The 24,472-nt window shown below is 53.9% G+C and overlaps 6 protein-coding genes across 6 annotated transcripts; 1 reads left to right on the top strand and 5 right to left on the bottom strand.

The window, feature by feature from the left end:
* Positions 1-4,385: 4,385 nt before the first annotated feature.
* On the bottom strand, positions 4,386-8,398 carry Pxd (Peroxidase; the record flags this gene model as incomplete). Its single annotated transcript, XM_037323183.1, has 4 exons — positions 4,386-4,390; positions 4,447-5,593; positions 5,663-7,889; positions 7,965-8,398. 4 exons carry the CDS (start codon positions 8,396-8,398, stop codon positions 4,386-4,388), a joined length of 3,813 nt encoding a protein of 1,270 aa, XP_037177579.1.
* A 1,836-nt stretch (positions 8,399-10,234) lies between these two features.
* sorD-5 (FAD-linked oxidoreductase sorD) lies at positions 10,235-11,918 on the top strand (the record flags this gene model as incomplete). The annotated part of the gene is made up of 2 exons (XM_037323184.1): positions 10,235-10,538; positions 10,666-11,918. The coding sequence occupies 2 exons, from the start codon at positions 10,235-10,237 to the stop codon at positions 11,916-11,918; spliced, it is 1,557 nt and encodes a 518-aa protein (XP_037177577.1).
* A 129-nt stretch (positions 11,919-12,047) lies between these two features.
* On the bottom strand, positions 12,048-13,187 carry CGCA056_v007937 (uncharacterized protein; the record flags this gene model as incomplete). Its single annotated transcript, XM_037323185.1, has 1 exon — positions 12,048-13,187. One exon carries the CDS (start codon positions 13,185-13,187, stop codon positions 12,048-12,050), a length of 1,140 nt encoding a protein of 379 aa, XP_037178061.1.
* Positions 13,188-13,710: 523 nt separating this feature from the next.
* On the bottom strand, positions 13,711-14,770 carry CGCA056_v007938 (uncharacterized protein; the record flags this gene model as incomplete). Its single annotated transcript, XM_037323186.1, has 2 exons — positions 13,711-14,216; positions 14,272-14,770. 2 exons carry the CDS (start codon positions 14,768-14,770, stop codon positions 13,711-13,713), a joined length of 1,005 nt encoding a protein of 334 aa, XP_037178073.1.
* Positions 14,771-16,077: 1,307 nt separating this feature from the next.
* prp22 (Pre-mRNA-splicing factor ATP-dependent RNA helicase prp22) lies at positions 16,078-19,668 on the bottom strand (the record flags this gene model as incomplete). Its single annotated transcript, XM_037323187.1, has 1 exon — positions 16,078-19,668. One exon carries the CDS (start codon positions 19,666-19,668, stop codon positions 16,078-16,080), a length of 3,591 nt encoding a protein of 1,196 aa, XP_037177585.1.
* A 992-nt stretch (positions 19,669-20,660) lies between these two features.
* On the bottom strand, positions 20,661-21,880 carry ARG82 (Inositol polyphosphate multikinase; the record flags this gene model as incomplete). The annotated part of the gene is made up of 2 exons (XM_037323188.1): positions 20,661-21,720; positions 21,816-21,880. 2 exons carry the CDS (start codon positions 21,878-21,880, stop codon positions 20,661-20,663), a joined length of 1,125 nt encoding a protein of 374 aa, XP_037178332.1.
* Positions 21,881-24,472: the final 2,592 nt, after the last annotated feature.

Below are 24,472 nucleotides of genomic sequence, written 5' to 3' on the forward strand. Positions count from 1 at the left end.
CTGTCGCTATCGTCATTTCTATCGTCGTCTATTATCGTTGTCTACTGTCGTCATCTATTGTCATTATTAATTGGCGTTATCATTATCACTAGCACTATCGTTTTCTCCACTGCTGACGTCCTTACAGAAGATTTAGGCGTGCTATAATACTGCCCGGTTAGCAAAACTGTTTAGGCAAGTAGGCAAATCCTCAGAATTTTTGCCTCATCCAAGCGTACCCCTGGCCTCATTGATATCTTACCTATGCTCCTCAGAAGGTTGCTAGGTTGGATTCTGCCCTGCATCCTCAAGGTACTCTTAAGGACTAAGCCTTCGATAACCATCTTGCCCGTGCCCTCAACCGTGCTTTCACCAAGGTCCCCAAGAACCTTGTGAAATGACCAACATTGTCACATATAAATAGTCGGTTGCCTCACCGAACCAGGCAGATCATTACCTTATTCCTCCGGCCTAGTTACACCCTCTTGAGCAATTTTTGAGTAACGGAGCAGTTTCATCATGACAAATACAAACAATTCTACAGCACGCCTGAAGTACGGTCAAGACTGGCCCAAATGGTTTTTGCAGCTCCAACTCCGGGCGCATGAACAGAACGTTTGGGAGCATATCAACCCAAAGGCAACCAATTCCAATGTTTCTATGCAGCGTTCGCCGCTGGACGAGGTAATTACGACGGGTCAGACGCAAGGCACCGGATCAGACATTCACCAGGAGTATACAGATCGCTTCGCAGAGCATTTCATGGCTGCTAACGAAAGTGAGGAAGTTCGAAGGGGTTGCCTCGTCTTGCGGAGATGGATTCACTCAACAGTCGACACCAGGGTTCTGTACGCCGCACAAGAGAGAGCCGCCGGAGAGGGTGGCAGCCTGCAGGCTGTCGTGCGGGCTTTGCCAGGCCAACTTGCTCTCCCCAAGAGGAAAGTGATGCAATCGTTTTTCTCATTGAAAACGAAAAGTCCACAAGAGCTGAATTTGTTGATGAAGAATACAAATTTGGAGGCTTCACACACAAATGAGGCCTCGGCCGATGGAGCTGATTCGAGCTCTCTCAAGACTATGAATTTGCACAAAACAGGTTGGAATCCAAGATCAATCTTAGCGCTGTTGAAGCGAACCAAGACAAACACAAAATCGAACCTTTTGCAGCTTCCGAACGAAGTGCTGCTGAATATCGTCGAGCGCCTCGAGCTACATGATGAATTCATTCTTGGCCAGACTTGCAAAGCATTTCGGACCATCGTCCAAAAAGATTGGAATCTTGTTTTCGACTGTCTTTCGTTAGCTCGTAAACAAGTCTTTTTGACCGGAGTTGCCTTTGTTTCACCTAACCACTGGGTTTGTGGGTTTTGTGACAAGCTTCATCGTTTTGAAAAAGACGATGTACCTTGGCAAAAGCCTTCGAGAAGGTCTCGTAATCGATGTCTATTTGACAGAACAGGTCTATTTGACAGAAACGGTGCCAGCTTTGACCCTTTAGGCTTCGAAATTGAAGAGAGGCATGTTCAGCTTGCTCTGAAGTTGGCACGACTCAAGACCGTCAACCGGAAATATCTCAACAAGCTTATGGCACCTTTCAGCCACGAGTTCGACTCCGACATACGTGAAACCAGCGAGTACTTCCGAGCCTCGCCCAAGATCATTCAGGAAAGGTTCCTCCTATATACTCAGCTCGACATCGTCGATAAAGTCGGCCTTACTCTCAACAGTTGCGACTACAATGAAATTTGTCCACATATGGTGGTTCACTCCAGCGACAAGATTCACGAGTGGTCCTCTGGCCCCGAGAATTTCAATACCGACATCAGAACGGCACTTTCACAACCCGGCAACGAAATTACCGGCCATTGCCCACGTTGCCCAACCGATTATGCAATTACTGTGGGCCCTAATGGTATGAGAATTCAAGCATGGAAGGATTTTGGATCATACAAGTTTCCAAGGGATGAGTCGTGGACCGTACATGTTTGGAGCAAGCAGAACTCGAGGACAAAAGGTCCCATCGTGTATCATGATCCTGGCAGTATTCGGAAGCTGTATGTCACGGGCAGTGGGTAGAAAAGACAACAATAGACATCAACGACAAACGACGACGGCGGTAGACAACGATAGTAACAATAGTAAGAATTTCTCGTTTTGAAAAGGCCATCCTAACTAGGTAAATGATCGCACACTTCGAAGGAAAGGGACATACCTATTCATGGTTGTCTCCTCTTGGTTTCACCTCTCGAAAGAGGCTACTCAGCCCAGCAGCCACGTCAAGGCGGGAGACTTCTGCTGGGTGCCGACCACCCACCCCCCGGTCTATCTATTGCCCGACCGGGAAAGGCCCCCTACTAACCTCGTCAGTATCTGTTTCATCGAGATGGGCACAGCTTTCGAGGCGATCCCCAAGCAGAGCGGCCGTCATGTCGACCAGAAGATGTCTTTCGACAGCCGCTTCTTGGAGATGGTTCATTTTCACTTGAAGAGAACTATTCTTCTCCTTAACATCGTCCATCTCCTTTCGAAGAGAACGGCAATCCTCCTCACGCTGTTTGCACTCGCTTTCGAATTTCTCTCTCAATCTGCGCTCTTTACGAAGCGAATGAAACTGGCACACACCTGAAATAATGCTCATGAAGGCCAGGAGGCCAGTGGCCACTGCACTAACAATCTCGGGAGCAGGCATGATTGTTGTGTTGTTTGCAGTGGGCTTAAAGAAAAAAAGAAAAGACAAAGAATCATGAGAATTCAACAGCTGGGTGATTATATACAGGAGTCGTAAGTCTTCGTCTTCAATAACCTGGATGAAAGAAAGAGTGCTCTCTGCAAAGATGCCGCTCAACAAGAGACTATCGAGACAGCCGTTTTCCCGGAAGGGCATAATCATGGATTCAAAATTCGCAGAATGAACCTTTATGGAGGGATGCCTCTCACGAGGCAGCTGTCGCCTACATCTAGATAGACAGAGAAGCCATCGAGGGATTTGGAAAGGATCACACCAGAGAGAACAGCCGCCAATGATCATGGACGATGGCAGGACAATAGAGGGTTCAGCCATAGCAATGGTGTTTGGAGAAACCATGGATGCGTTGAACTTTGGATGTCTTGCCTACTTCCAGCAAAGCCTAACCGGGAAGATAGACAACGTATATCAAGGTCCTCGGAGAGGAGGCATCTTCATCTCAACTTCCCTAAGGCGGCACATCCTCCACAGCGACTCGGTCAAGTAAGTAGGTAGATCATGAAATAGTAATATTATATTTTCTGACTACTCCACGTTTTCTTAGCTTATCGGAACCCCCTTCATACATATTGCCGGGGCTTCATGACGGGCACCTCGCTAGTTGCTTCGCACTGGCTTGGAAAAATCCGGGAACTCACTAACGTAATAAAAAATGCGGACCTTGGAAGTATCAGATGGCCAGCAGACTATCTGAATTAGACGCCTTGTCTTGATAGAGACTTTTGGCATTGCAGAGTTGGAAGTGCTGTGTGTTCGCGCGGCGGTTCCGTTTCCCCTCACCGAAATTACGGACGGATGGATGTAGATGGCTCTGAAGATCAATAATTCAGCAACCGCTATCTCCTATTCTTTGCCTTTGATTCGTTAGGTTTATGTTACATACTGCCCTTCTCTGATTTTAAAGTAGTCACGGAACTGAGAGGAGATGCGGTCACGCATGACCTTAAAGGTACATATCGGTTACCGACCGCTGATGGGGCAATCGCAAGGCAACGTGTAAGACCGACAAAAATATGAAGCTTAAATCAAAAACCAGGAATCGTGTTTAGAGCATCTACGGATATGTTGAACTTCAAATATATTACCTGCTTCTAGCAAAGTCTATCAGGGAAGATAGGCAACATACATCAGGTCCTCGGGGAAGAGGCGTCTTCATCTCAGCTTCCCTCAAGGCAGGATGTCCTCCTAACAATCGAGTGAAGTGATTAGATCATGGAATGCATCTTAGATTTTCAAACTCATAGACATCTAGCGGAGGTTCATTATGAGCACCTCACGAGTTGCTTCCCACTTCGCTGGGAAAACTCGGGAACTCACTATCGGAATAGAAGAAATTATGACCTTGGAATTATCATATGGCTAGCATACTATTTCAAAGGGACATCGTGAGAAGACTACCTTGGTGTCTTTAAGAGCTTCCTCAAAACTTGAACACTACCTATGGGGTTAAAACATATATGTTATGGGTGAGAAATTTATTAGCTACCAAATCCTATAGATGACCGTTGTGAAACGGCGTAGACGTCCTATCCCTAGCTTACGAAAACCTCGATCATCTGAGGCAATGAGTAACATAGAGACGCGCTTGGTGATTCGGACTACAACACAGGGCGGGAAGTAGTACTTATGGATAGAGCCTAGCAAATACAATTCCATGATCTCATGCTGTCTGAACAGTACTCCTTAATCACGCAAACTCCTCAGTTATCCAATCTACGTACTCCTCTTATACACGGTCACAGGGACCTCCTTTCGGGTAACAACGCCCGCGTGGTACTCATACTTCTCATCATCGTCCAGCCCCGTACGCGCCGGCTCAAATTTATATCGCTCAAGCACCTCCTTCATCATGATGCAGATAGCCTCCTGTGTGAACCACCGTCCCGGGCAAGTATGAGGCCCCTTGAGTCCCCAGGTGATGAACTCCTTGCTACCAATATCAGGGCCAGAGGTGAGGAATCTCTGCGGATTGTACTGCTTCGCATCGGGGCCATAGTTCTCAGGCATACGGTGCGAGTAGAAGGAGCTCAGTGTCGCAACTTGCCCTGGAGGCAGTTTGACGCTTGGGTCGGAGGCAAGGGCGAGGTCGTGGGTGGATGAGATGATGCGGGCTGGACCAGACGCGGGACCGCAGAGCCGGATCGACTCGAACATTGCTGCGCGAAGGAGGGCCCAAGGTGATGAATCCGTCCTAGTGAAGGTGTTGAGCGTGGTGAGGTCAGCTTTGACACCTCTGGCAGGTCTGGACAGAGACAAGTTGATTTGGTCTGCAAGCCCGGGCACGTCGATCATATCAAGCAGCGCGGAGAGCAGGGTGATCTGCAGGTTGCGCAGGCCGATCCAGACGGTAATGGTGACGAGATCTGCGGCGCGCTTGTCGTCATCAACGATGTCGAGGATGAAGCTCATAAAGTCGATGAAATCGTCCCCTGCTTCAGCACCAGCCGCAGCGCCGTTGAGCTGCTTCTTCTCTTCGAGCTCAGCGCGGCGCTTGGCGATAATAGGCAGAAAGACCTTTCGGAACTTATTGTATCCTTTATTCATAGGAATATTCGCAATAAAGCTCATCCACGACGGCAGCAATGAGCCCAGTCCAATGACTTTGTCGACCTCCTCGTTAAACTCGAGAAACATGTCAATAAGCTCTGGGTGCTCATATGCTTCAGGACCGACCATGCATCTTGCGCAGACACTCGTGATGTACTGGTTGATGTAGGCCGTTAGACCTTCCGAGTACACGTGTGAGTTGGAAGTTGCGGGAACAAGAGGATTAGTCTCCAGGAACCGAATTGCAGCGGCTTGCATTGTGTGTCCAATCTGCTGTACTGTTGCGGGATCGCCAAGATGGGTGCGTATCAGGTTCGTGTGCTATTGAGACAATGTGAGTAGGTTGCAAAGCTTGTCAGGGAACCTCCATCCTGGAACCCATGAACTTACCAAGTTGCTAGCAAAGTTCACCTTGCGTAAGATAATGGGCATATTGACAGCCTCGAAAAGCTTGCTGAGGTTGAACTTCATCTCGTAAGGAGCATCGTCAATCATGCTCTGAACGTCCTGGGGATTGGAGATGACATAGTGCGTCAACGATGCAAGATGTATGCCAAAGACGCTCGGGACCGAGCGGTCGCCAAACTTTCGGAATCCTTCAAGAACGACCGCCTTGGCATCTTTCTGGAAGTCAAGCGCCTTGCCCAAGAATGGCAGACCACTGAGAACCTTGGGGTATCCTCTTGCTGCGGCGTTGACCTTGTTGTACAGCCAAACAGTGATGATCACGGCGGCAATTGTAGCAATGATCTCTACGTAGTGAGTCTTGATCAGCGATAGCGTCACTTCGACACCGGTCGATAGCAAAAGCCTGATGTCGACGCTGCTCTCGGGGAGAGCGCAGAGAAGCGGGTTGGTCTTCTCATCCAATGGGAACAGAGGGTTCTTCTGAAGACAGTTGATCTCGCTGTTCTCTGTGACGAGGCGCCAGAGCAAGTTTTGGCCATGGGCCTGGAAATCGAGCTCGGCCATCCAATAGTCATCGTAAAAGCGAGCATTGGGGAAAGCCTCGTCCTCGACAGGCTTCCAGAGGAGCTCCTCAAGCGCATTGCTTGGGTGGCAGTCCCAGGGTTTATCCACAAGCAGGCAACGCATTGCGGCGAACCCAATGGAGAAGCGGTCCGAGTTGCCCATGCTGATCAGACTGAACAAGCTGATGATCAGGGATGAGGTGGGTATAGTGGCGTGCGGAAACATGGTCTCGTCGAGCTGGCAGCCGACTACGAGATCAACCTCGTCAGGGTTCTTATAGAGTCTCTTGAGCTCTGCAACCATCTTTGGGTCTGACGAGAAGTCTTCGAATCTCTTTCGGATGGGCACCTGGACTTCTGGCGGCTCTTGGTCTGGGTTATTCTTGTTGTACGCGGCAAAGTACTCGTTGAAAGTGGGCAATCCCTGCTCGCGTTCGTGGACAATGGACCAGACCACGATGTCGAAAGGAGATCCTTTGTACTTGCCTGCAGATCGGAAGTCTTCTTCCACTCCACTCTTGAAGTTGGGGATGGAGGAAGCGACAGTGCCACGCATGATGTTCTCCAGCCCAGCATCGATGAATCCTGTCGCATTGAAGGCCGTGGCGAAAAGATTCTGGTCCCACATTGTGTTGTTGAGCGCATCTTTGATGGGGAATGTCTTGACGATGAACTCATGGAAGCGGTAGACGACAGCCATCTCAGCGCTCACAACCGTAGGCTTCCCCTCTTTCGTGACGAGGGGCCAGGGGTAGTTGTTGGCTGGATTGATCTCTAACCAGCTGCTACCAGACATCTCGCGGTACAGAGGGAAACCGTCATCGTTTGGCCATGGCATGTCCTTGAAGTAAGCCATCTGATAGGCATTGCCAATCAGTGAGAATTTGGCAGACATGAGCAGGCGGACCGTCTGGTAAATCTCCTCGTCATCGTACGCAGGCTTCTTAGCCTTCAGCAGGTCACACATGCGGTTGTGTTCGCGCAAAAGCAGAGTGTGGACACTGAGCATGATCCAGTCTTCGTTGGTGCGAGGGTCGCCACCTGCGAAGAGGGCCTCTGGGCTGACTCCAGGTCTGGTCTGCACTGGCACGCCCATGCTATTGAATGGCAGGTACGAAGCAGCCTTCTTCGTGCCTTGGGTCTTGACCTCTTGTGTGAGAAGCTTACCATCCTTGAAACTGCGCAGCTTCATAGCGACCTCGTGCGTGCTGCCGTACAACGAGGAGAGATCGAGCCATGTGGTGGCACGATTGATGTTCTCGCGCGGGTTCTCTCTGGAAGTGCCCGTCTCGGGGGCAGCTTCGGTGCGATGGACTCGGAAAGTCGTGTTGAGTGGGAAGTCCTTCTCGTCATCGGGCACGGGCACATCAATGTACTCATCTCGGGAATCGGAAGACCACGTGATGTCGTGCATGATGAACTCGACAAGTCCAAGGAGGAATGGTGTGTGTTCATAGTACAAAACCTCCTTGCGCTTGAAGAAGGCGTTGCTCACAGCTCGCGGGTTGGGGCCCTCACGAGGCATGGATATGCCATCTGCGTAATGGTGCTGACCGTAATCTCGCGACTTGGCTACACCGTACATTCCCTCGTTCATCTCGCCGTTCTTCAGCCAGTTGCAAGAGCCGTCATATGTGCGATACCACCTGTTGCACGCATCATGAAAGTTAGTCTCTCGAATATTGCCTCTGCCAAGTTCGCCTGACTCTCCAGAAGCTTACCATTGATCCTTGGACGCAGTACATCGCTGATCCAGAGGCCATGGTAGATGACCTAGAAGGGCTTCCGCTTCATTCTGGGGCCAAGTAGCCTTGTAGCTTGGTGGGCGTGTCGCATGAGTTACGTTGGGGGGAACCTCTGGCGTTTTGATATTCTCCCAGATATCTTCGAATGACGGGTGCTTGGGAAGACTGCCGTCTGTGAATATCTCCTGCAGGCCAGCGACAGTTCCCTGGTTGACGAGACGTCCAAGCCATTCGCCAAACTGATTACCTGGGCCGCTGTCCTGACCGCCGAACTCCGGCTGCGCCTTATCGGCTACAGGGTCGCCTTGCTTGTTTGTCTTTGGATAGTAGCGCTCATACGGCCACTGGTTTGCCAGCACCTGGCCAGTGAAGCAGCCCAAGCCAATGACCGTGGCAGCAGACAGCTTCATGGTCACCAACGCGGTCAACCAATCGTCTAAGAAGATAAAGAACGTTGATTGCGATCCTATGCACAAAGTGACCAACGCAAGTCATGCAGCAAGTAAGGGTCAAAAAACTCAGGGTACTGTGTTTGTAGGTCTTGGCCTTTTATTGATGACATGGCGCTGAGATTGTCCTACAGTGGTACCTTATATGTGTAGTTGCCTCGTCTTACAGCTCATCGTAGCCAAGATATTGTTTTGGCAATAATCTACAGCCGCTTGGTAGCTTGATAGAGAGCTGACGTGAGTCCCAGCTGAAGGCATTGCATTGGCAGCGACTCATGTCAGCCGTGATCGAGTTGCCTTGAACCCGTGCCGCCTCTACGCCACAGTGAAGTGGAATGCTGGTGGCTGCAGGTTCACGTTTGTCTGATCAATGAGCAGGGCAGTGATCCCAAGGATTCAATAATATCCCCCAATATAAAACGAGTCCTCGCATAAGTTCAGGTAGTCTCGCCGGTTGCATTGTCAGCCAGCCTCCAACGCTACCTTATGCACACAGCTATAGCCTATAGGCTGAGATGCATAACCCCAAGTGGCATAGCGCTATAGGGAATAGACCCTTTACTTCGTTCATTAGCCAACGATGAGTGAGTCGACACATTTGTCTTGCACCAATGAAGAACTTCGTATTTTGTTTCGGTAAGCATGCACGTCTTGTGACGAATGAAGACCGAGGTTCGCGCGTCCAGGGCGGCTGCCTGGACTGGTCAGCCTCGCAGGCCTCACCTTAGCCACACACCACATGAAGGAGGGGCTCCACTGCTACAGGGCGGCAATTTCATGGTCGGTCTGCCTGCTGTAGTACTTTCCGTTGTTTCTGCATTTTCTGTCTAAGGTTCTACGCCTGTCTAAGCGTCTAGAAGGTCAGCGTGGGTTGACTATTTCAAAAGTACTTACTATACTAAGTTAACCTGTTAGCAATGTTGTTTAGTCTAATCTATAAAGTACCACAGTAACCTTTTAGATGCTCAGAGAGGTATGTACTTCGTGTTGCAGGAAGGGAGAAGGAGGTGGCATAGTCCTGCAGCTTACGGGCGGAACTCGCGTACCCGTGGTCCCATGGTCCTTTACCCTAGTCGAGAACAAGGGCTTATTTCAAAAGCTTGGCAGGGCTGAGAAAGAATACATGGGTTGATGAGACTTGCTGACTGTATTTCAAGCTATAGTCACGGGCGTCTTGCATAAGGTCGCATCGGGTGCTGCCTCGGCGTGAACGTTCTGTAGTCAGTCTCCAGAGTTCCTCATTGGGCACTTCGCGAGGCAGTGAAGGTCTCTTAGACTGAAGTCGTGTCGTAGGAGATGCACAGCACGCAGTGCAGTATGGAATGAAGTATACCAATACGAAACGAATTATTCCGGTTTCCTCTCGGTAAGAACGGCAATGGTGTGCACCCATGGCACCTCACGCTGCGCCCATGTTCGTGGTATGTTCGGTAGCAACGCAGTAACGCTCCAGTCCGCTTCGAGTGCCTTGTCGTCTTTTGTTTTGCGTAAGCACAGCACTCGATAGCACGGTACTGCACGTTGAAGGTATCATTGGGCCCATGAGCTCCCTCCGGACAGTGGCAGTGCTAATGTAATCCATGTAGTGCAGCAGTATCCAACATTGCCTGACAAGCTAGGTTACACGAGCAAACACAATTGCAGGACAAACAGCTAGATTCCGTCTCGACATGATCCAAAATCCCCCCGAGCCCTGCACTTGCTCGCTTTCTCACGTTTTGGCCAGTTCTTGAGAACTTGACGATTCAATATTCCGCTCATCCATTCATCCATCCACCCGCAAAGGGAAATATAACCATGTTCTCCTTTCCAGTCCTCATCTTCACAGCCCTGGCGGGAGCAGGAACAGGAGCAGCATCTTCCACTCCGCCATCACTTCGCGAGTGTCTTGACGGGGCTGGTATCCAGGACTACGCTTTCCCAAGCCACCCGCTGTACTCGCTTCTCAAGGTCAAGCGTTGGAATCTGGACATTGATGTGACTCCCGCCGTGGTTACGGTGCCGGAGACGGCCGAGCAGATAGCCGCTATAGTGGCCTGCGCGCAGGAGAGGGGTCTGAAGGTACAGCCCAAGAGCGGAGGGCATAGCTTTGGTAACTATGGTGAGTGAAGGCTTGGGGTATTCCTTTGATGCTAGTTTTCCACAATGCTTCGCCCGCGTGGCTACTGATCAGGGATTCCATGTTGTGAAAACAATCACGATGCTTACTCTCTGGGGTGGGTGAGCAGGTCTCGGCGGCCACGATGGCGCGGTAGTTGTCGACCTCAAAAAGTTCCAACACTTTTCCATGGACGAGACCACCCATATCGCCACCATCGGCGCGGGCACTCGCCTCGGCGACGTGACGAAGAAGCTGCACTCGCACGGTGGCCGGGCCATGAGCCATGGGACCTGCCCGTCTGTCGGCATCGGCGGGCATGCCACGATCGGTGGCCTGGGTCCGACCTCGCGCCAGTTCGGCTCGGCGCTGGACCACGTCGAGGCCGTCACCGTCGTTCTCGCAGACGGCACCATCACGCGCGCCTCGTGGACAGAGAACAAGGACCTGTTCTGGGCGCTCAAGGGAGCCGGCGCTGGCTTTGGCATCATCACCGAGTTTGTCGTCCGCACAGAGCCCGCGCCCAGCAGCCTCGTGCAGTACTCTTTTGCGCTCCACCACGACGACAGATACGCCGACATGGCCGATGAGTTCAAGGCGTGGCAGCGTATGATAGCGGACCCGGCGCTGCCGCGCAAGCTGGCTAGCCAGGTTGTTGTGAACCAGCTCGGGATGATTGTGTCGGGCACGTACTATGGCACGCAGGAGGAGTGGGAGTCACTCGCGGCCGAGCATGATTTCTTCCGCCGGCACAACCGCAAGGATGAGTACTTTGTGCTCAACGACTGGCTGGGCCACATGGCGCACCTCGCAGATGAGGCTGTGTTGCTCTTGGGCACCGGGCAGCCGACGCCGATCTACTGCAAGTCCCTGGCCTTCACGAATCAGACTCTCCTCCCGGATGACACTATCGACGACCTGTTCAAGTACTTTGACGACGCGCACAAAGGCAGCCCGCTGTGGTTCGCGTACTTTGACCTCGAGGGCGGTGCCATCAACGACGTGCCCCCCGATGCGACGGCATATGCCCACAGAGACGCCCTGTTCTATATGCAGAGCTACGTAATTGGCCTTGACTGGGGTCGAGTGTCGCCCACGAGCAAGAACTTCATCCGTGGCATCGCAGACACGATCCAAAAGGGATATCCCAAGGGTGAGGAATTCGGAGTGTATGCAGGTTACGTCGACCCAGAGCTGGAGAATGGGCAGAGGAGGTACTGGGGCCAAAACCTGCCCCGGTTGGAGCAGGTCAAGCTCAAGTACGACCCTGAGGATGTATTTTCCAACCCGCAAAGCGTGCGTCCAGCGGCGGCTAAGATTGAGGGGATGGCGGAGGGTCGCACAGATGGTGCGAGTGCGTCGGTCAGTCACGACGAACTGTAGTTAGTTAGCTATCAGGCACACAAACATGCAGGCACAGCCATGATTTCCATAGGTATTTCATGGTGATGAAAGAATACTCTCATTCTCATTGGAGTCGTGGTTGCAATTGAGATCCCACCCTTGGAAGAATCAAAAACTCTTCTGCTTACCAAGTCTGCCCTCAGTCGAAGCCATAATGCCCTCCCGCAGCACCCAGGCCAAGCAGAGTCCAGCACCAGGGCCTAGAGCTGCACCGGCTACAAGACTTAGAAGCGCAAGCCGCCACCCAGCCTCTGCGAACATCCAGTAGACCACGCTCAGCCCGATGGCAGTGAAGTCCGCGATAATGAAACCCAGGGCAGCGCCGGTGGTGTGTGATCTGTCATCGGGGACAAAAGCAATGTTGTAGAGAAGTAACCAATGTGCGACCACGGACCACAGCATAGGGACTAGATATAGCCAGAGGATCGCAGCACGGCTGGATTCTGGGTGCAAGTTGCTCCCTGCAACAGCGCCAGGTGGGTTCGCGACTCTGAGCAGCCCACGCACAGCAATGCGGACAATAGAGCTGTAGGCGGGGAAGAACAGCCACGCCAGGATAGAGACGGTACCCGGGGCGAGGACAAGGAGCATGCACGGGACAAAGTATCCCAGGACCACCCCGGCCGAGATGGCAGGCGGCTCGACAGGGTCCAGATGGCGGTGCATGTGCTCATGCTGCTGTTGCTGCTCCTGGCCCTGTGGTCCAAGTAGTGCCTGCTGCTCCTCCGAGGATTGTCGCTGACGCTTCCTCTCGTGCGAAAGAAACGAGGGAATGATGACGAGTTGCCAGACAACAGCGCCGCCCGCAAGGTTGAAGAGCAGCCAGGACGGAGTCGGATTGCGGATGAGCGAGGATGACTGATTGCATGCCCGAGCGGATTCGAGCGTGGTCACCGTCAGGAGGGCGCCGACATATGAGAGGATCTCGCCCATGATGATGGCAGAGCGGTGGGAGTCGAGCGCGGCGCGAAAGAAGGAGACGAGGCAGCAAACGGGTGGGCCGACGATGGGGATAGTGGCGAGGAAGGGCGTCGTCGTCTCACCATCGCTACCATCGCCTTCCCCATCACCTTCAGTGAGTGGGAAACATTTGGTGAAGACGGCGCTGACACTGGGGTCGGAGTTGACAAAGAGGATCCAGGCAGTGCCAAGCCCCAGCAGTACAAGAGGCAGCACGAGACTGGGTAGACTGTGCTTGTCGACAGCACGACGCTCGCTCCCTTTGGCGATAAAGTTGCGAACAGGCATAGTGGTCATCTGTGTAGAATTTCGTCAAGTGTCGATGTCAGTAATTGTCATTGTTGGCATTTAGACGTGAGGAAAGGTTGTGGAGTAAGATGGGCGGGCATCAGGGGAGTGGTAACGACTGCTTTGGCGGGAGGTTTTAAGAGGACCGCCGCAGGGATGCCAGCAGCAGCTGAGGTCCTAAGGTAACTTATCAGTGGAGGCTAGACATTCATTCATAGCGACCTAAGCAAATAAAACATAGTATATATATAAGGAAGATTAGATACAGTTATCATTAATCACCTTAAACCAAGTATAATATATAGTATTTATATAAGTAAAATAGTTTAAATTCTTTTAAAATTATAATTTAATATTAAATGCCGCTGTTGATTAGTTAGAATATTATAAGGTTAGAAAAGTATTAGAAGTAAGTTAGTATATACTTTCTTCTAAGCGTAAAGCTACCTTAGATACTTAAGGGTATCACAGTAGTATCTCTTATAAAAAATACAACACGCTCGCTTGAAACCAAAAGCTTCCCTCAAATAAGAGCCCAAACCAGCACTAAGGCAGCCGCAGCCTTACCAACCCAGTGTCCGCCCAGCGTCGCCGCGCCGCTGCCCGTCCGATCGCCGCCCCTGGCCGCCGCAAAGTCGTTGGGCAGCACGAGACTAGGCAGTGTCCTGAAAGAAGGCGTCTCGAACACCGTCACAGGCGTGATTGAGCTCTCCACCGTCGGCGTCACCTCCGGCTCTGGCGTCGTCGCGGCAGCAGGCGGTGGTTGCGTCGAGGTCGGAGCATCTTGTGGTGGTGGCGGTGGTGGCGCCGTTGAGGACGTCGATGAAGTCGAGGACGTAGACGGTCCGGCGGGCGCTAATGCCGGAGGGACTAACGTCGAGAAGCCGCCCTGAGCTGGGTTCGCTGCCGGAGGGTCCGTAAGAATTGCCGGAGGCGGTGATGTCGTCGAAATAGTCGTCGTAGTAAACACCGAAGAGGCCGGAGGTGGTGGAGGAGCAAACCCGCAGTCGGCCATGATCTCCCTGATATCTACCTCTCAAGTCAGCCCACCCATCAACACCATTCCTCAACCAGGTAAACTCACCTTCATTCGCCTCCACAGCCGTGGCATTCGCCGCTATACATCCCGCGCACCCATTCATCGCCCCAAACACATCAAACGACGTATCCTGACACACGCACTCCTTCTCCTCCCTTTCCGCCGCCGCGACAACCTGCGGCGGCGCATCGTCGCCGCTCGAGTCGGAGTCGCTGTCCGACTGCACCTGCCGCCTCCGCATCCTCTCCTCCAGTCGTTGCCTCCTCCTCCGCACCCTCTCCGGCGCCAAAACGTGTCTCCGCCGCGCCTCAAAGTCCACTGTTCCATCGTGAGAAAACCGCTTGTCAATGTCCCCGAACCGCTGCTTCGTCTGCGCCTCGCACCGCGCCGTGAGCGCCACGATCGGCGCGCAGACCGGCACGCACTCGGGCGGCACGTCCTCCGCGTCGAGGTCCTCGGCCCCGACGAGGACGGGCAGCTGCGCGACGGAGGAGAGCGCGGCGAGGGCGGTGAGGTGCAGCGCCAGGCTGTTCCGGCGCGTCATTGTCGGTGGTGGACCATGCAATCAGCGATTTGCAGGAAGATGTAAAGTAAACGCCGTTGTTGAAATAGTCGTCGGTAGGATGTTGATCGGGTTTCGTCCAATGTTTTGTCCCTTTGCACCTTCAAGCCCAGTCGTGACATCTGTCATCCACACTCTGCATCACCAACTCAAAAAAATGCGTGACGTCCCCTTCCCAACACCAAACAAGAAGAAAAGCGCTCCCCATTCCCGCCCGCGCGCCCGGGGGCTCTACCACGTTTTATTCGCCCTCTCCCGGCTTTATCCCGAAGTGATCTTTAATTTTTCCCTGGCGCCCTCAACAGTAAGACGGAAACAAAAAAAATCCCCTAAAACACATCCGCGTCCCCCATAATCCCACCATCCCCAAACACTTCATGTATCACGACTCACCTCACCCCACAACCCGAGCGTCCAACCACACATCTGACAGGTCGACAGCGCGGCTACCGTTGATAAGGTCCGACGCAGTGACCTCCTCCTCGAGAACCCATCCGATTTGATCGTCGACCAGGATACCAGGGTTCTTTTCTTCTAAAGCTCCTACAACTGCATCGTTGTAAACCATCGAGTCATTCGTCATCGCCAACCGAGAACTCTAATCCCTAAAGACCGACTCTATCGTACGCATCGTTAGAAATTCTAGACAACTTCGAAAAAGCCAAGATCTATGCTAGCGGGTCCGAACCTTCAGCCGTCTTCTCCGCGGTCCGTAAGATCTGTCACTGCCTTCCCGGCCGAACCCTCCCCGACGTCGGTATTCAACACGCATACGCAATCCAACACACAACCTGCCACACGCCAAGTCGTCTCGCCAAAGATGCTTATAATCCCCCCCCCCCCCCCCCCCCCCCCCCCCCCCCGGCCTTCTTGTTTCTTGGCTTCCCATGCCTCGCTTGCGTTCGCTTGCTGACTTGACTGACCTTGGCGAGCCTCTCACGCATCGCAGCCGTCTTGGCTCGTTCGTCTGCCGGCCTCCCGAGGTTTTGGCCTGCTCTGTCGCTTCCCGATCAACATGACCAAGAACACAAGCAATGCCTGCCTCTCTTGGCTGCAAATGCTTACTTACTGGTAGAGCTGCCCAAAAAGTCTGGGCATTGACAAATCTTCACAGTCGTCCGAGTCACAACGTCATCTAGAAATAGCCGCGTCATGTGTTGCCTCTGTGGGGGGTATATTTCTCTAAACTATAACAACAACATGAACACAGCGCCATCCCATCCAGTCTACACGCACGCGTTCCCTTCTCCTTCTTTCCAGCGACAACAAGGGGCACAAGGAAAAGATGATTAACCCCATGTACCACCGCCGCCACCGCCACGTCCAGCCTTCCTCTGCGCGCTGAGCCTCCAGTCGTCCTCGCCGGCGTACTTATTATGCAGCGGCTGGATCCTCTCCGCCTTCTTCCTCTTGGACAGCCGGTCCGTCGGCGCGACCTTGAAGAACGTCGGTGCTGCGTCGACGAGCCACTTGGGCTCGATGCTCGTCGTGCAGTGCATGTACTCCTTGGTCGTGAGCACCAGCGTGTGGTAGATGACCCACTCGGCCTGCTTGCCGAACAGTGCCGAGCTCGGGTGCAGGTAGACCGGCGTGCCCTCGATGAGCGTCTTGTAGCCCTCCTGCGGGTCCTTGCGCGCCGCGTTGCGGAAGAAGCCCGAGCAGAGCGCCTGCCGTACGATCTGCGTGTTGCGCCCACAGGACGCGACCGGGTGGCGGTAGCGGTCCATGATCTTGACGAGCTGATCGTGCACGTCCTTGGCGCGCTTCATGGAGCGCGCCTGGATGAAGTTCTCGAAGCACCATGGCGCCGAGTAGCCGCTCTGCTTCCACGAGTTATAGACGTTGAGGAGCGTGAGGTGGTCGCCGTGGGGGTCGTGGAACTTTGCCTTCTTCTGGTCCGCCTGGGATTGCTTCTCCTTGGGACGGTAAAAGACGTTGGGGAGGTTGAGCATGGCGACGATGATGAGCATTTCCGCCGAGCAGTGCATGTCGACAGAAATGATCAGGACCTTTGCCAGGGATGGCTCCATAGGGAAGTCTGCCATTTTGCGACCGAGACGGGTCAACAGGCCCTCGTCGTCGAGAGCGCTGAGGGCGTAGAGTTCTTCAAGTGCCGTGAGCATGGTGTTAATCGGGGGAGGATCCATGAAGTCGAAGTGCAGCAGGTCGTTGATGCCCATAGCCTTGAGCATAAGAATAACGTGGGACAGGTTCTGACGCTGGATTTCAGGAATAGTCGTGGGCAGCATCTCAGACTGATACGCGGCTTCGGTGTAGAGACGGAAACACTTTCCAGGCCCCGTACGACCGGCTCGTCCGGCACGCTGGTTTGCTTGTGCCTGGGAGATGGGAGTGACGACCAAGGAGTCCATACCCAGCTTAGGGTCGTAGGCGTTTTGCTTGACGAAGCCGGGATCGACAACGAAGTAAATGTTGTCAATGGTGATGGACGTTTCGGCAATATTGGTTGCGATGACTACCTTTCGGCAGCCAGGCGGCGCGGGGTCGAAAATGCGACTCTGCATTTCGTTTGGAAGGGCGGAATAGACGGGCAGGATGATGAGCTCTGGGACATTTGGCCCTAGAGCTTTCATGCGCTCGTATAAAATCTCGCATGACGTGTCAATCTCTTCCTGGCCCGTCAAGAACAACAGGATATCGCCAGGAGGTTCTGTCAGGTGAATCTGCATGACGGTGACCAGTGCGGCGTCCAGATAGTCTGACTCTGGCTCACGAGAGTAGAGAACCTCGACCGGGAACGTTCGACCCGGAATAGTGAAAATAGGGCAGCCGTCAAAGTAGGATGAGAATTTGTCCGCGTCCAGGGTTGCTGAGGTGGCGATGACCTTCAGGTCCTTGCGGCGCTTCATGGTCTTCTTCAACAGCGCAAACAGCACATCCGTAGAGATGGTACGTTCGTGAGCCTCGTCCAGCATAATGACCGAGTACCGCTTCAGATCCGGGTCCACCAGAATCTCACGCTGAAGCATACCATCCGTCATGTACTTGATCTTGGTCGCAGGGCTAGTGCGGTCCTCGAATCTGATGGTGTAACCGACGGCCTCACCCAGCGGTGTGCCGACTTCCTCAGCTACACGCTTCGCGACGGACATGGCCGCCACACGACGAGGCTGGGTGCAACCGATGACACCGTTGTTGGCGAAGCCGTCTTCCGCGAGATACTGCGTGAGCTGTGTTGTTTTGCCTGACCCAGTCTCTCCAATGACGACCATAACCTGGTGATCCCGGACGGCATCCAAAAACTTTTGCCTGAAAGCATACACAGGCAGCGTCTCTCTCTGCTCCTTGATGCTCAAGTTTGTCCGCCTGCCGAAGGATTGGTCCTTGGGTGCTACCGCACGCTTCCACTCCGGCACGGCGTCGGGCTTGTTCTGATTCATCTGCGACTTGGCGTTGCGTAGATCGCTGGCGAACTTGCGCTTGTCGGGGTCCGCCATCGGGTCGTTCCACTGAGCGGAGAGATCGACCTTGGATTCCTCCGCCGCCGCAGCTTCCGCTTCCTGTTGTTTCAGCTCCTTCCTCTCCTTGGCCAGCGCTGTGCCCGACATCGCAGCACGGTTCATCGACCCATCTGGCGCTTTCACGACTCGGATGGGCGATAGTTCGAGAGACTGCTTCGTCTGACCAGCCAGGAATGGCGGCTCCTCCTCGCGTACTTCAATGTCAACATCCTCCTCCAGCTCCAGCTCGGCCTCTCCCCTCAGTGTCGCATTGTAGTCCTCTTCCAAGTCAGGGTAATCCGAGGCCTTCGCAACACCCGAAGCAATCAGCTGGCGGATCTCCCATCGCTCAGGCGAAGTCATCCGCTTCTTTTGTCGGCGCTTTCCAGCCTGGTGTTGTGGCGGTGGCATAATTCCGTTGTCGAACATGTTTCCATCCCTGCCACCACCAAGTGCCTCCATGTTTGCGCCCGACGATATCCTGTCTTGTGGATGGAGGTCCATGCCGGTCTCTTGGTCCACCTCCTTCATCGAAAGCCCTATCCTGTTGCCCTCAATATTGACGACCTTGACCTTGACATCCTGGCCTCTCGTCAATAGGTCGGAGGGGTGGTTCACACGCTGCCCCTCGACCAGTCTCGAGATGTGCACCAAGCCATCCACCTTGCCACGCACACCATGCAGGTTGACGAACGCGCCAAAGTCCTTGATGCCAGTGACATGGCCGCTGTAAACCTTGTGAAGTTGTGGCGCATCGTCGACCTCGGGCTCTGGAGCTCTCCTAAAGCGGCTGTCGTCGTCGTCGTCGTCGTAGTTGCGCCTTCCCCTGCGTTGCTTCAGGGAGGGCCCGTTCTCGTAGTCGTCGACGGACCTCGACCTCGACCTGTACTTGTCTCGTTTCCTACGGTCCCTCGACCTCGACCGATCCCTCCTCTTCCGCCTCGACTCGCGACCATCGTTCGGACTGCGACTGCGTTTGCGCGAAGACGCCTTCTCGCCTCGGGCCTTACCCTCCAGTCCCTCCAGCAGCGCCAGTGTATCGTCGATTGCGTCGCCATCTCCCATGCTGTCGTACGCAACGGCCTTGTCGGGGACCGCGAGGCCCTTGAAGATCTGCTGGTTTTCCTCCGCGCTGCGATGGTGGTGGTCCTCGCTGCTGTCGCCGTTCTTTTGCGCCTTGCCCTTGAGCTTCGGGTGCATCGTGAGCACAAGGCGGTCGACGCTGTCGACTAAACTCGGGGGGAACTCGGCGCCGATGGCGGCGAGCTTCTTCTTGAAGGCATCGTAGTCCTCGGCGTCGACTCGCTGGGCAATGATGAACTCGGCGAGGGTCTTGTCGGAGACGCCCAAATGGTTCTGCAACTCGGAGGTGACCTTGGAAACGAGCGACAAGAGCTCGAGATTCAAAAGGTCGTCCATCGTCGCGATGTTGTTGTGGAGAAAAAGAGCAGTTGCCGGGACCTCGTTGATGGTCACTGAGGCCTCAAAAAAGTTCCCAGCTTAGTTACACGCTGCGCGACGCTGGGAGGCATGACGGATTAGGTGGCTGGCTGGCGCTGTCGGAGGAAATAGCCGCCGCGTTCCGGCAGCACCTGGGCACGGACCCGGTTTCTTAGCGGCTTTCAGCAAAGCTGCAGCCAAGGTACCTACTTCAAGTACCTTGCAACAGCTGCAGAGGTGGAGAGTTGAAGATATCCACTGCCGGAATAAAAGAGTCAAGATTCTGCATGTGAATCTTTGCGTGGTCACACTAGCCCATTCGTCATGGTAGCTTGAACACTCATATGTTGCAATTCAAAGAATCTCCAGAGTTATCGACTTTTGAGGAACACAGCGCTTCAAGCTTCAAAAGCAACGTTGAATACTTGCCGTTTGAAATCCCACCATGTCACCCCCATCTCTACATAGGTCGAGTGACTAGAGCAACCTCCCCGTGGCTGTGGTCCGTGTGGGGTTTCCCGCGACCTAACGAGATGGGCGTCCGTTCATCTGCATCCTGCATTGGCTTCATGCAGGTCCATTGGTGATGTCAGGTAACTTTAAGCTTCCCTGTCGGTTATAGGTCATACACTTGAGCTCATCGACAAAGACGTAAGGCGAATGGAAACGTATGCTATGTGGTATTGAAAGAGACCCCGACGCCGGGTGTAATGATATCCTTGGGTCATTATCATGGATGCTAGCCTACTGTCCACTGAGGAGCGACTTCTATTCGCACTCATATCCGCGCAACTGTATCTGGGTATTGTGATTGCGAGCAAACCGTGCTCGTCTGATGCCTGCTGATGGTCCTCTTGATCGCACAAATCATGACCTGTAAAACTTTTGTGTCGTGCCACGGGAGCTGGGTCCGTCGTGCCTCTCTGCTCCCGTGTTCTATCGAACCAAAACGTATCGTGAGGATCGGTGTCTTATTGCACCAGCTTCTCGAAAATGTCAATCAGGCTTCGTACGCCCTTGAGGACGTTCTCGTCAGGGCCCTGGCCAGGCACCCACTGCGCATGGGCAAAGTCGATGAGCTTCAGCGAGTAGATCTTGGGCAGGGCAGGGCCGTCGTCTTCGTCATCGTCGTCTTCGGTATCGAGGTTCGCGTCTCCCTCAATCAGCTCAATACCACTGTCCACTCTGGCCGCATTTCCACTGGGCTTCTTGCCCTGCGCGGCCTCGTAGCTGTCGGCAGCCGCGTTGTTCTGCGCGATGGCTTCCTTCAACTTGTCGCCATCACCCTCAAAGACGAACAGCAGACTGGCAGAGTACATGCGACTCTCTTCGGCGGCGAGGACGCGCTCAACGTTGCGCAGGTCGCGCAAGAAGACCTGAGCGACGGCGTTGCCAAGGTCGTCGTCGATACCGGCGGTCTTGTTGAAGATGAACTTGCGGAAGTTCTCAACAATGTTGTCGGCGTTGACGTGGATGCGGCCGTAGTCCTTGTCGTAGATCTTGTAGTCCTCGGCATCCAGTTCGGACTTCATGGAGGACCCGCGGTAGACCTTCATGCCGGCGATTCTGAAGCCCAGGGGACCGTGGGTGGTCTTGGAGGTGATGTCGTCGAAGCGCTTCTTCTTCTCGGCGGGAGCATCGTCGGCCCACAGGCGCACACCGAGCTTGACGTCGAGGATGTTGGGAGAGGTGAAGCCAGCTCCCGAGTTCTCGAGCACGATAGCCTGGTCTGTCTTGATCTTCTTTGACTTGTTCTGCACCCACTTGTCCTTGTCCTGCTCGGCGGGAGCCTCACCGGTGACGGCCTGTGTCAGTTCCTCTTTGGCGGCTTGTGTCGCGACGGGGCCAGGGGCACCGTCTTCAATGGAGCTGAGCTCTGCGCTGTCGTTGAGCTGGAGGGTGCCCATGTACAAGGGCATCAGCTCGGCGAATTCTGGGTGTGCTTCGTTGGCGGAGTTGTAGAAGTCGACCTCTGCGGTCGTGCAAGGCTTAATGAAGAGCTCGCCGGACTCGTCGCACATGGTTCCTGCACTACATTCGAGGCAACGTTAGAGACACGTCCCAAGTGATGTTGCCCAGCCGGCGCATGGTGAATCGCGAAAAGGGGCAGCATTATGGCGACTCACTGTCCAGCAACGGTGTGGCCATAGTCGACGAGCTCGGCTTTTGTGGGAAGCGCCTTCTTGCCCATTGTGTCTGCGCTGTTGACGAAGGTTGGAAAACGAAAAAAGAGTGGTGTTCAAAGTCGAAGTCGAGTCAACCTCAAAGGTAGTCAGGGGGGACCCTAGGATTGTCTCGCGCGCAGGAGGTGGAAGTTGGGGTAGCGGAGTGATTTGTATCGGAGTTGTTGCAAGCGACAGCGGCAGCAGCAACGGTGTGGCAATGTAAAGGATTTGGGGGTAAAAAGCACAGAGCAAATGTCCAAGAAATCAGTTTCCGGCAAACGGCAGTGTGAAGGCTTGGCGACGGGAGCGAAACGAGGCACAGGAGGAGCGGATCGACAGTCTGAACAGACGAGACGAAGGCGAGGAGGGAGGGGGGATCTTTAAGGTGCAGCAAGACGGGGACAAGGTTATCTGAGAGAGAGGGAGAAGGACAGGGACAGAGAGAGAACGAGGCGTAGTCACGATGGATGGAGGGATCGATGGAAGCTGGCCGGGAATTCGAGGGAAAATGAAAATGGCATTTGGGCTGGGTCTGATTGATTGCGCTCCGCATTGCAGATACAACTGCTGCAGGGCACTTTAAGCACCCCCAAGTTACTTTTACAGTGGACACCGCTGTGACTCTGGTCGCAGCTGCACCTGCCAATAAACGTGTGGTGGAACCGCTTCAGATTTGATGGATGCGCATGCGCGCCTCTGCGCAGGCGGCGTGTGGGCGGCATCACCCTCACGGTTCACCTCACCCACCTGCCCAACCGCCTCAGGGCCTCCAGGCCTCCAGTGTTCCTGGCCCAGCCAGTAACCGCCAGGCGTGGCCGCGGGAGGGTGGCAGGGAAGGAGCCCTGAAGGAGGGAGCAAGAGGGGGGCAGAAGCGTTCTTTCCCACCTTCTCCCAGGGATCTCCGCCTGCGAAACGACGCTATTTTTCTGGAGACCCCTGTCCGACGCGTCCCTCGTTTCTGTGCCTCCCTCCCGCGCTTTTTCATATAGGCCTGTTCAAGCGGTCGTTGCAGAGGCAAGAGGAAAAAAAAAAAAGGTGGCGGATGTCACTCAGCCACCAGCGAACCTCGTTACGTCTTACTCGTGCGAGCTCTCGACCTCCTCTTCGACCCCTCGTTCGCTCAGCTGCCCTGTCGATCCTCTCTCCGGTTCTCCTCCCAGTCCGCCTTGTCCAGCTGTTGGCCCTTGTTGATTCGTGTCCAAGGCGCACACGCTCTCGCAGACGTGAACCATTGGCCTCCGACTCTCGAGCCACTCCCTGAGCAATGGGGCAAATGACCCATGCAACATTGAAAGCCGCAGTTCGCTTTCGCTGTCGGCCGAGTCGGAATACTCTAATTCTTATGATTACGTTGCATCGACGGTTTACCAAGGTGCCTTATTCAAACTTGCCCCGCCTAACTCGTCATCTTCTGAATTCCCAGGACATTGTTACATAAGGATACTTTCGCAAAGGAGAGATCGCCAGGGGTGCCAAAAACGCCCTGTTCAGATTCCAAGGAAGGATACAGATACGTAGGGTGGTGATGTGCAGCCTGCAGGTGATGCGTCAGACCCAATGATACCGTCGACAAACACGCTCAGCCGGCCACGATCTGACGCAGAACAGAGCCTATCCGAGGTGCCTTCCACTCTCCCACTTTCCCTCTCGTACGTGTCTTGGTCATTTGTCGATGGTGGCATGACTGCATGCGACCGATGACGGGAAATCTCGACATGGCGCGGCGACTTTTCTCGACGAAACGTTGCTGTCCAGCTTCGCTTTCGCCGGAGTCTGGAACGAGAAGCACGTTGGACAGGTGTATCGCGATACTATCCGCAGTGCGTTTCATCGCCACTTCCAAGATGACCGAAAAAAACTCTATTGGACCATCGCAGTGATCTCTGATGGTTCTAGAAGCAGGCCGTGAATGGGAATTATCTTCTCACCGCCATCGGCAACGACTCCCACATCAAGTGATGGACAGCCAGCCAGAGGATCTAGCAGGTCAGCCATGGGTGTTCTTGCGTATGCGAGCCATGCGAGCTGCCTGGCGTGCTGCGCGCCTTCGTCAGCCGTCATCCACTCCTGCGGCGCGTTACGAAGTGCATCCATCTGCACCGCACCAGAGACTCCGCCCCAGCTTCCGCCTCAGGAATGAGTTGGCAAAGCCGTCTTGCAGACTGCAGCTCGCTTTCTTACCGCCGCGTCCCACAAACTTCCAATATCTCAAGAAACCTGCATCTGTGCATCCTAAGCGAATCCCATGCTGCTGGTTTTCATTGGATTGCTGCGAGCGTTTGCCAGGCGATCACTTACACCCGATAGTGGGAAGCCATCATGCGATTGGATCGCATGAAATCCCAAGATGGAAGCCTTGGGTCCGATCTACGACCAACGCCGAAATTCCCGTTTGGCAATTGCTACAACGGATTGATGCAGGAAACCTTCGATTGGTGGCTTCAGACCAATTCAAGACCGCACTTACTAGTATGCTTGTGGGCATAGTTTGGTGGAGGTAACCGGCAAACGAGTGTTTGTGTGTGCCGTTTGACATCGTGATATCAGTTTGCAGCTTCTTCCTAGACCTTTATCACAAGGCCAGAATTTAACCCCTGATGTGTTTATTTATAGGTATC

The sequence above is a fragment of the Colletotrichum aenigma genome, assembly GCF_013390185.1.
Source record: "Colletotrichum aenigma strain Cg56 chromosome Unknown KSG_Cg56_contig05, whole genome shotgun sequence".
Lineage (NCBI taxonomy): Eukaryota > Fungi > Ascomycota > Sordariomycetes > Glomerellales > Glomerellaceae > Colletotrichum > Colletotrichum aenigma.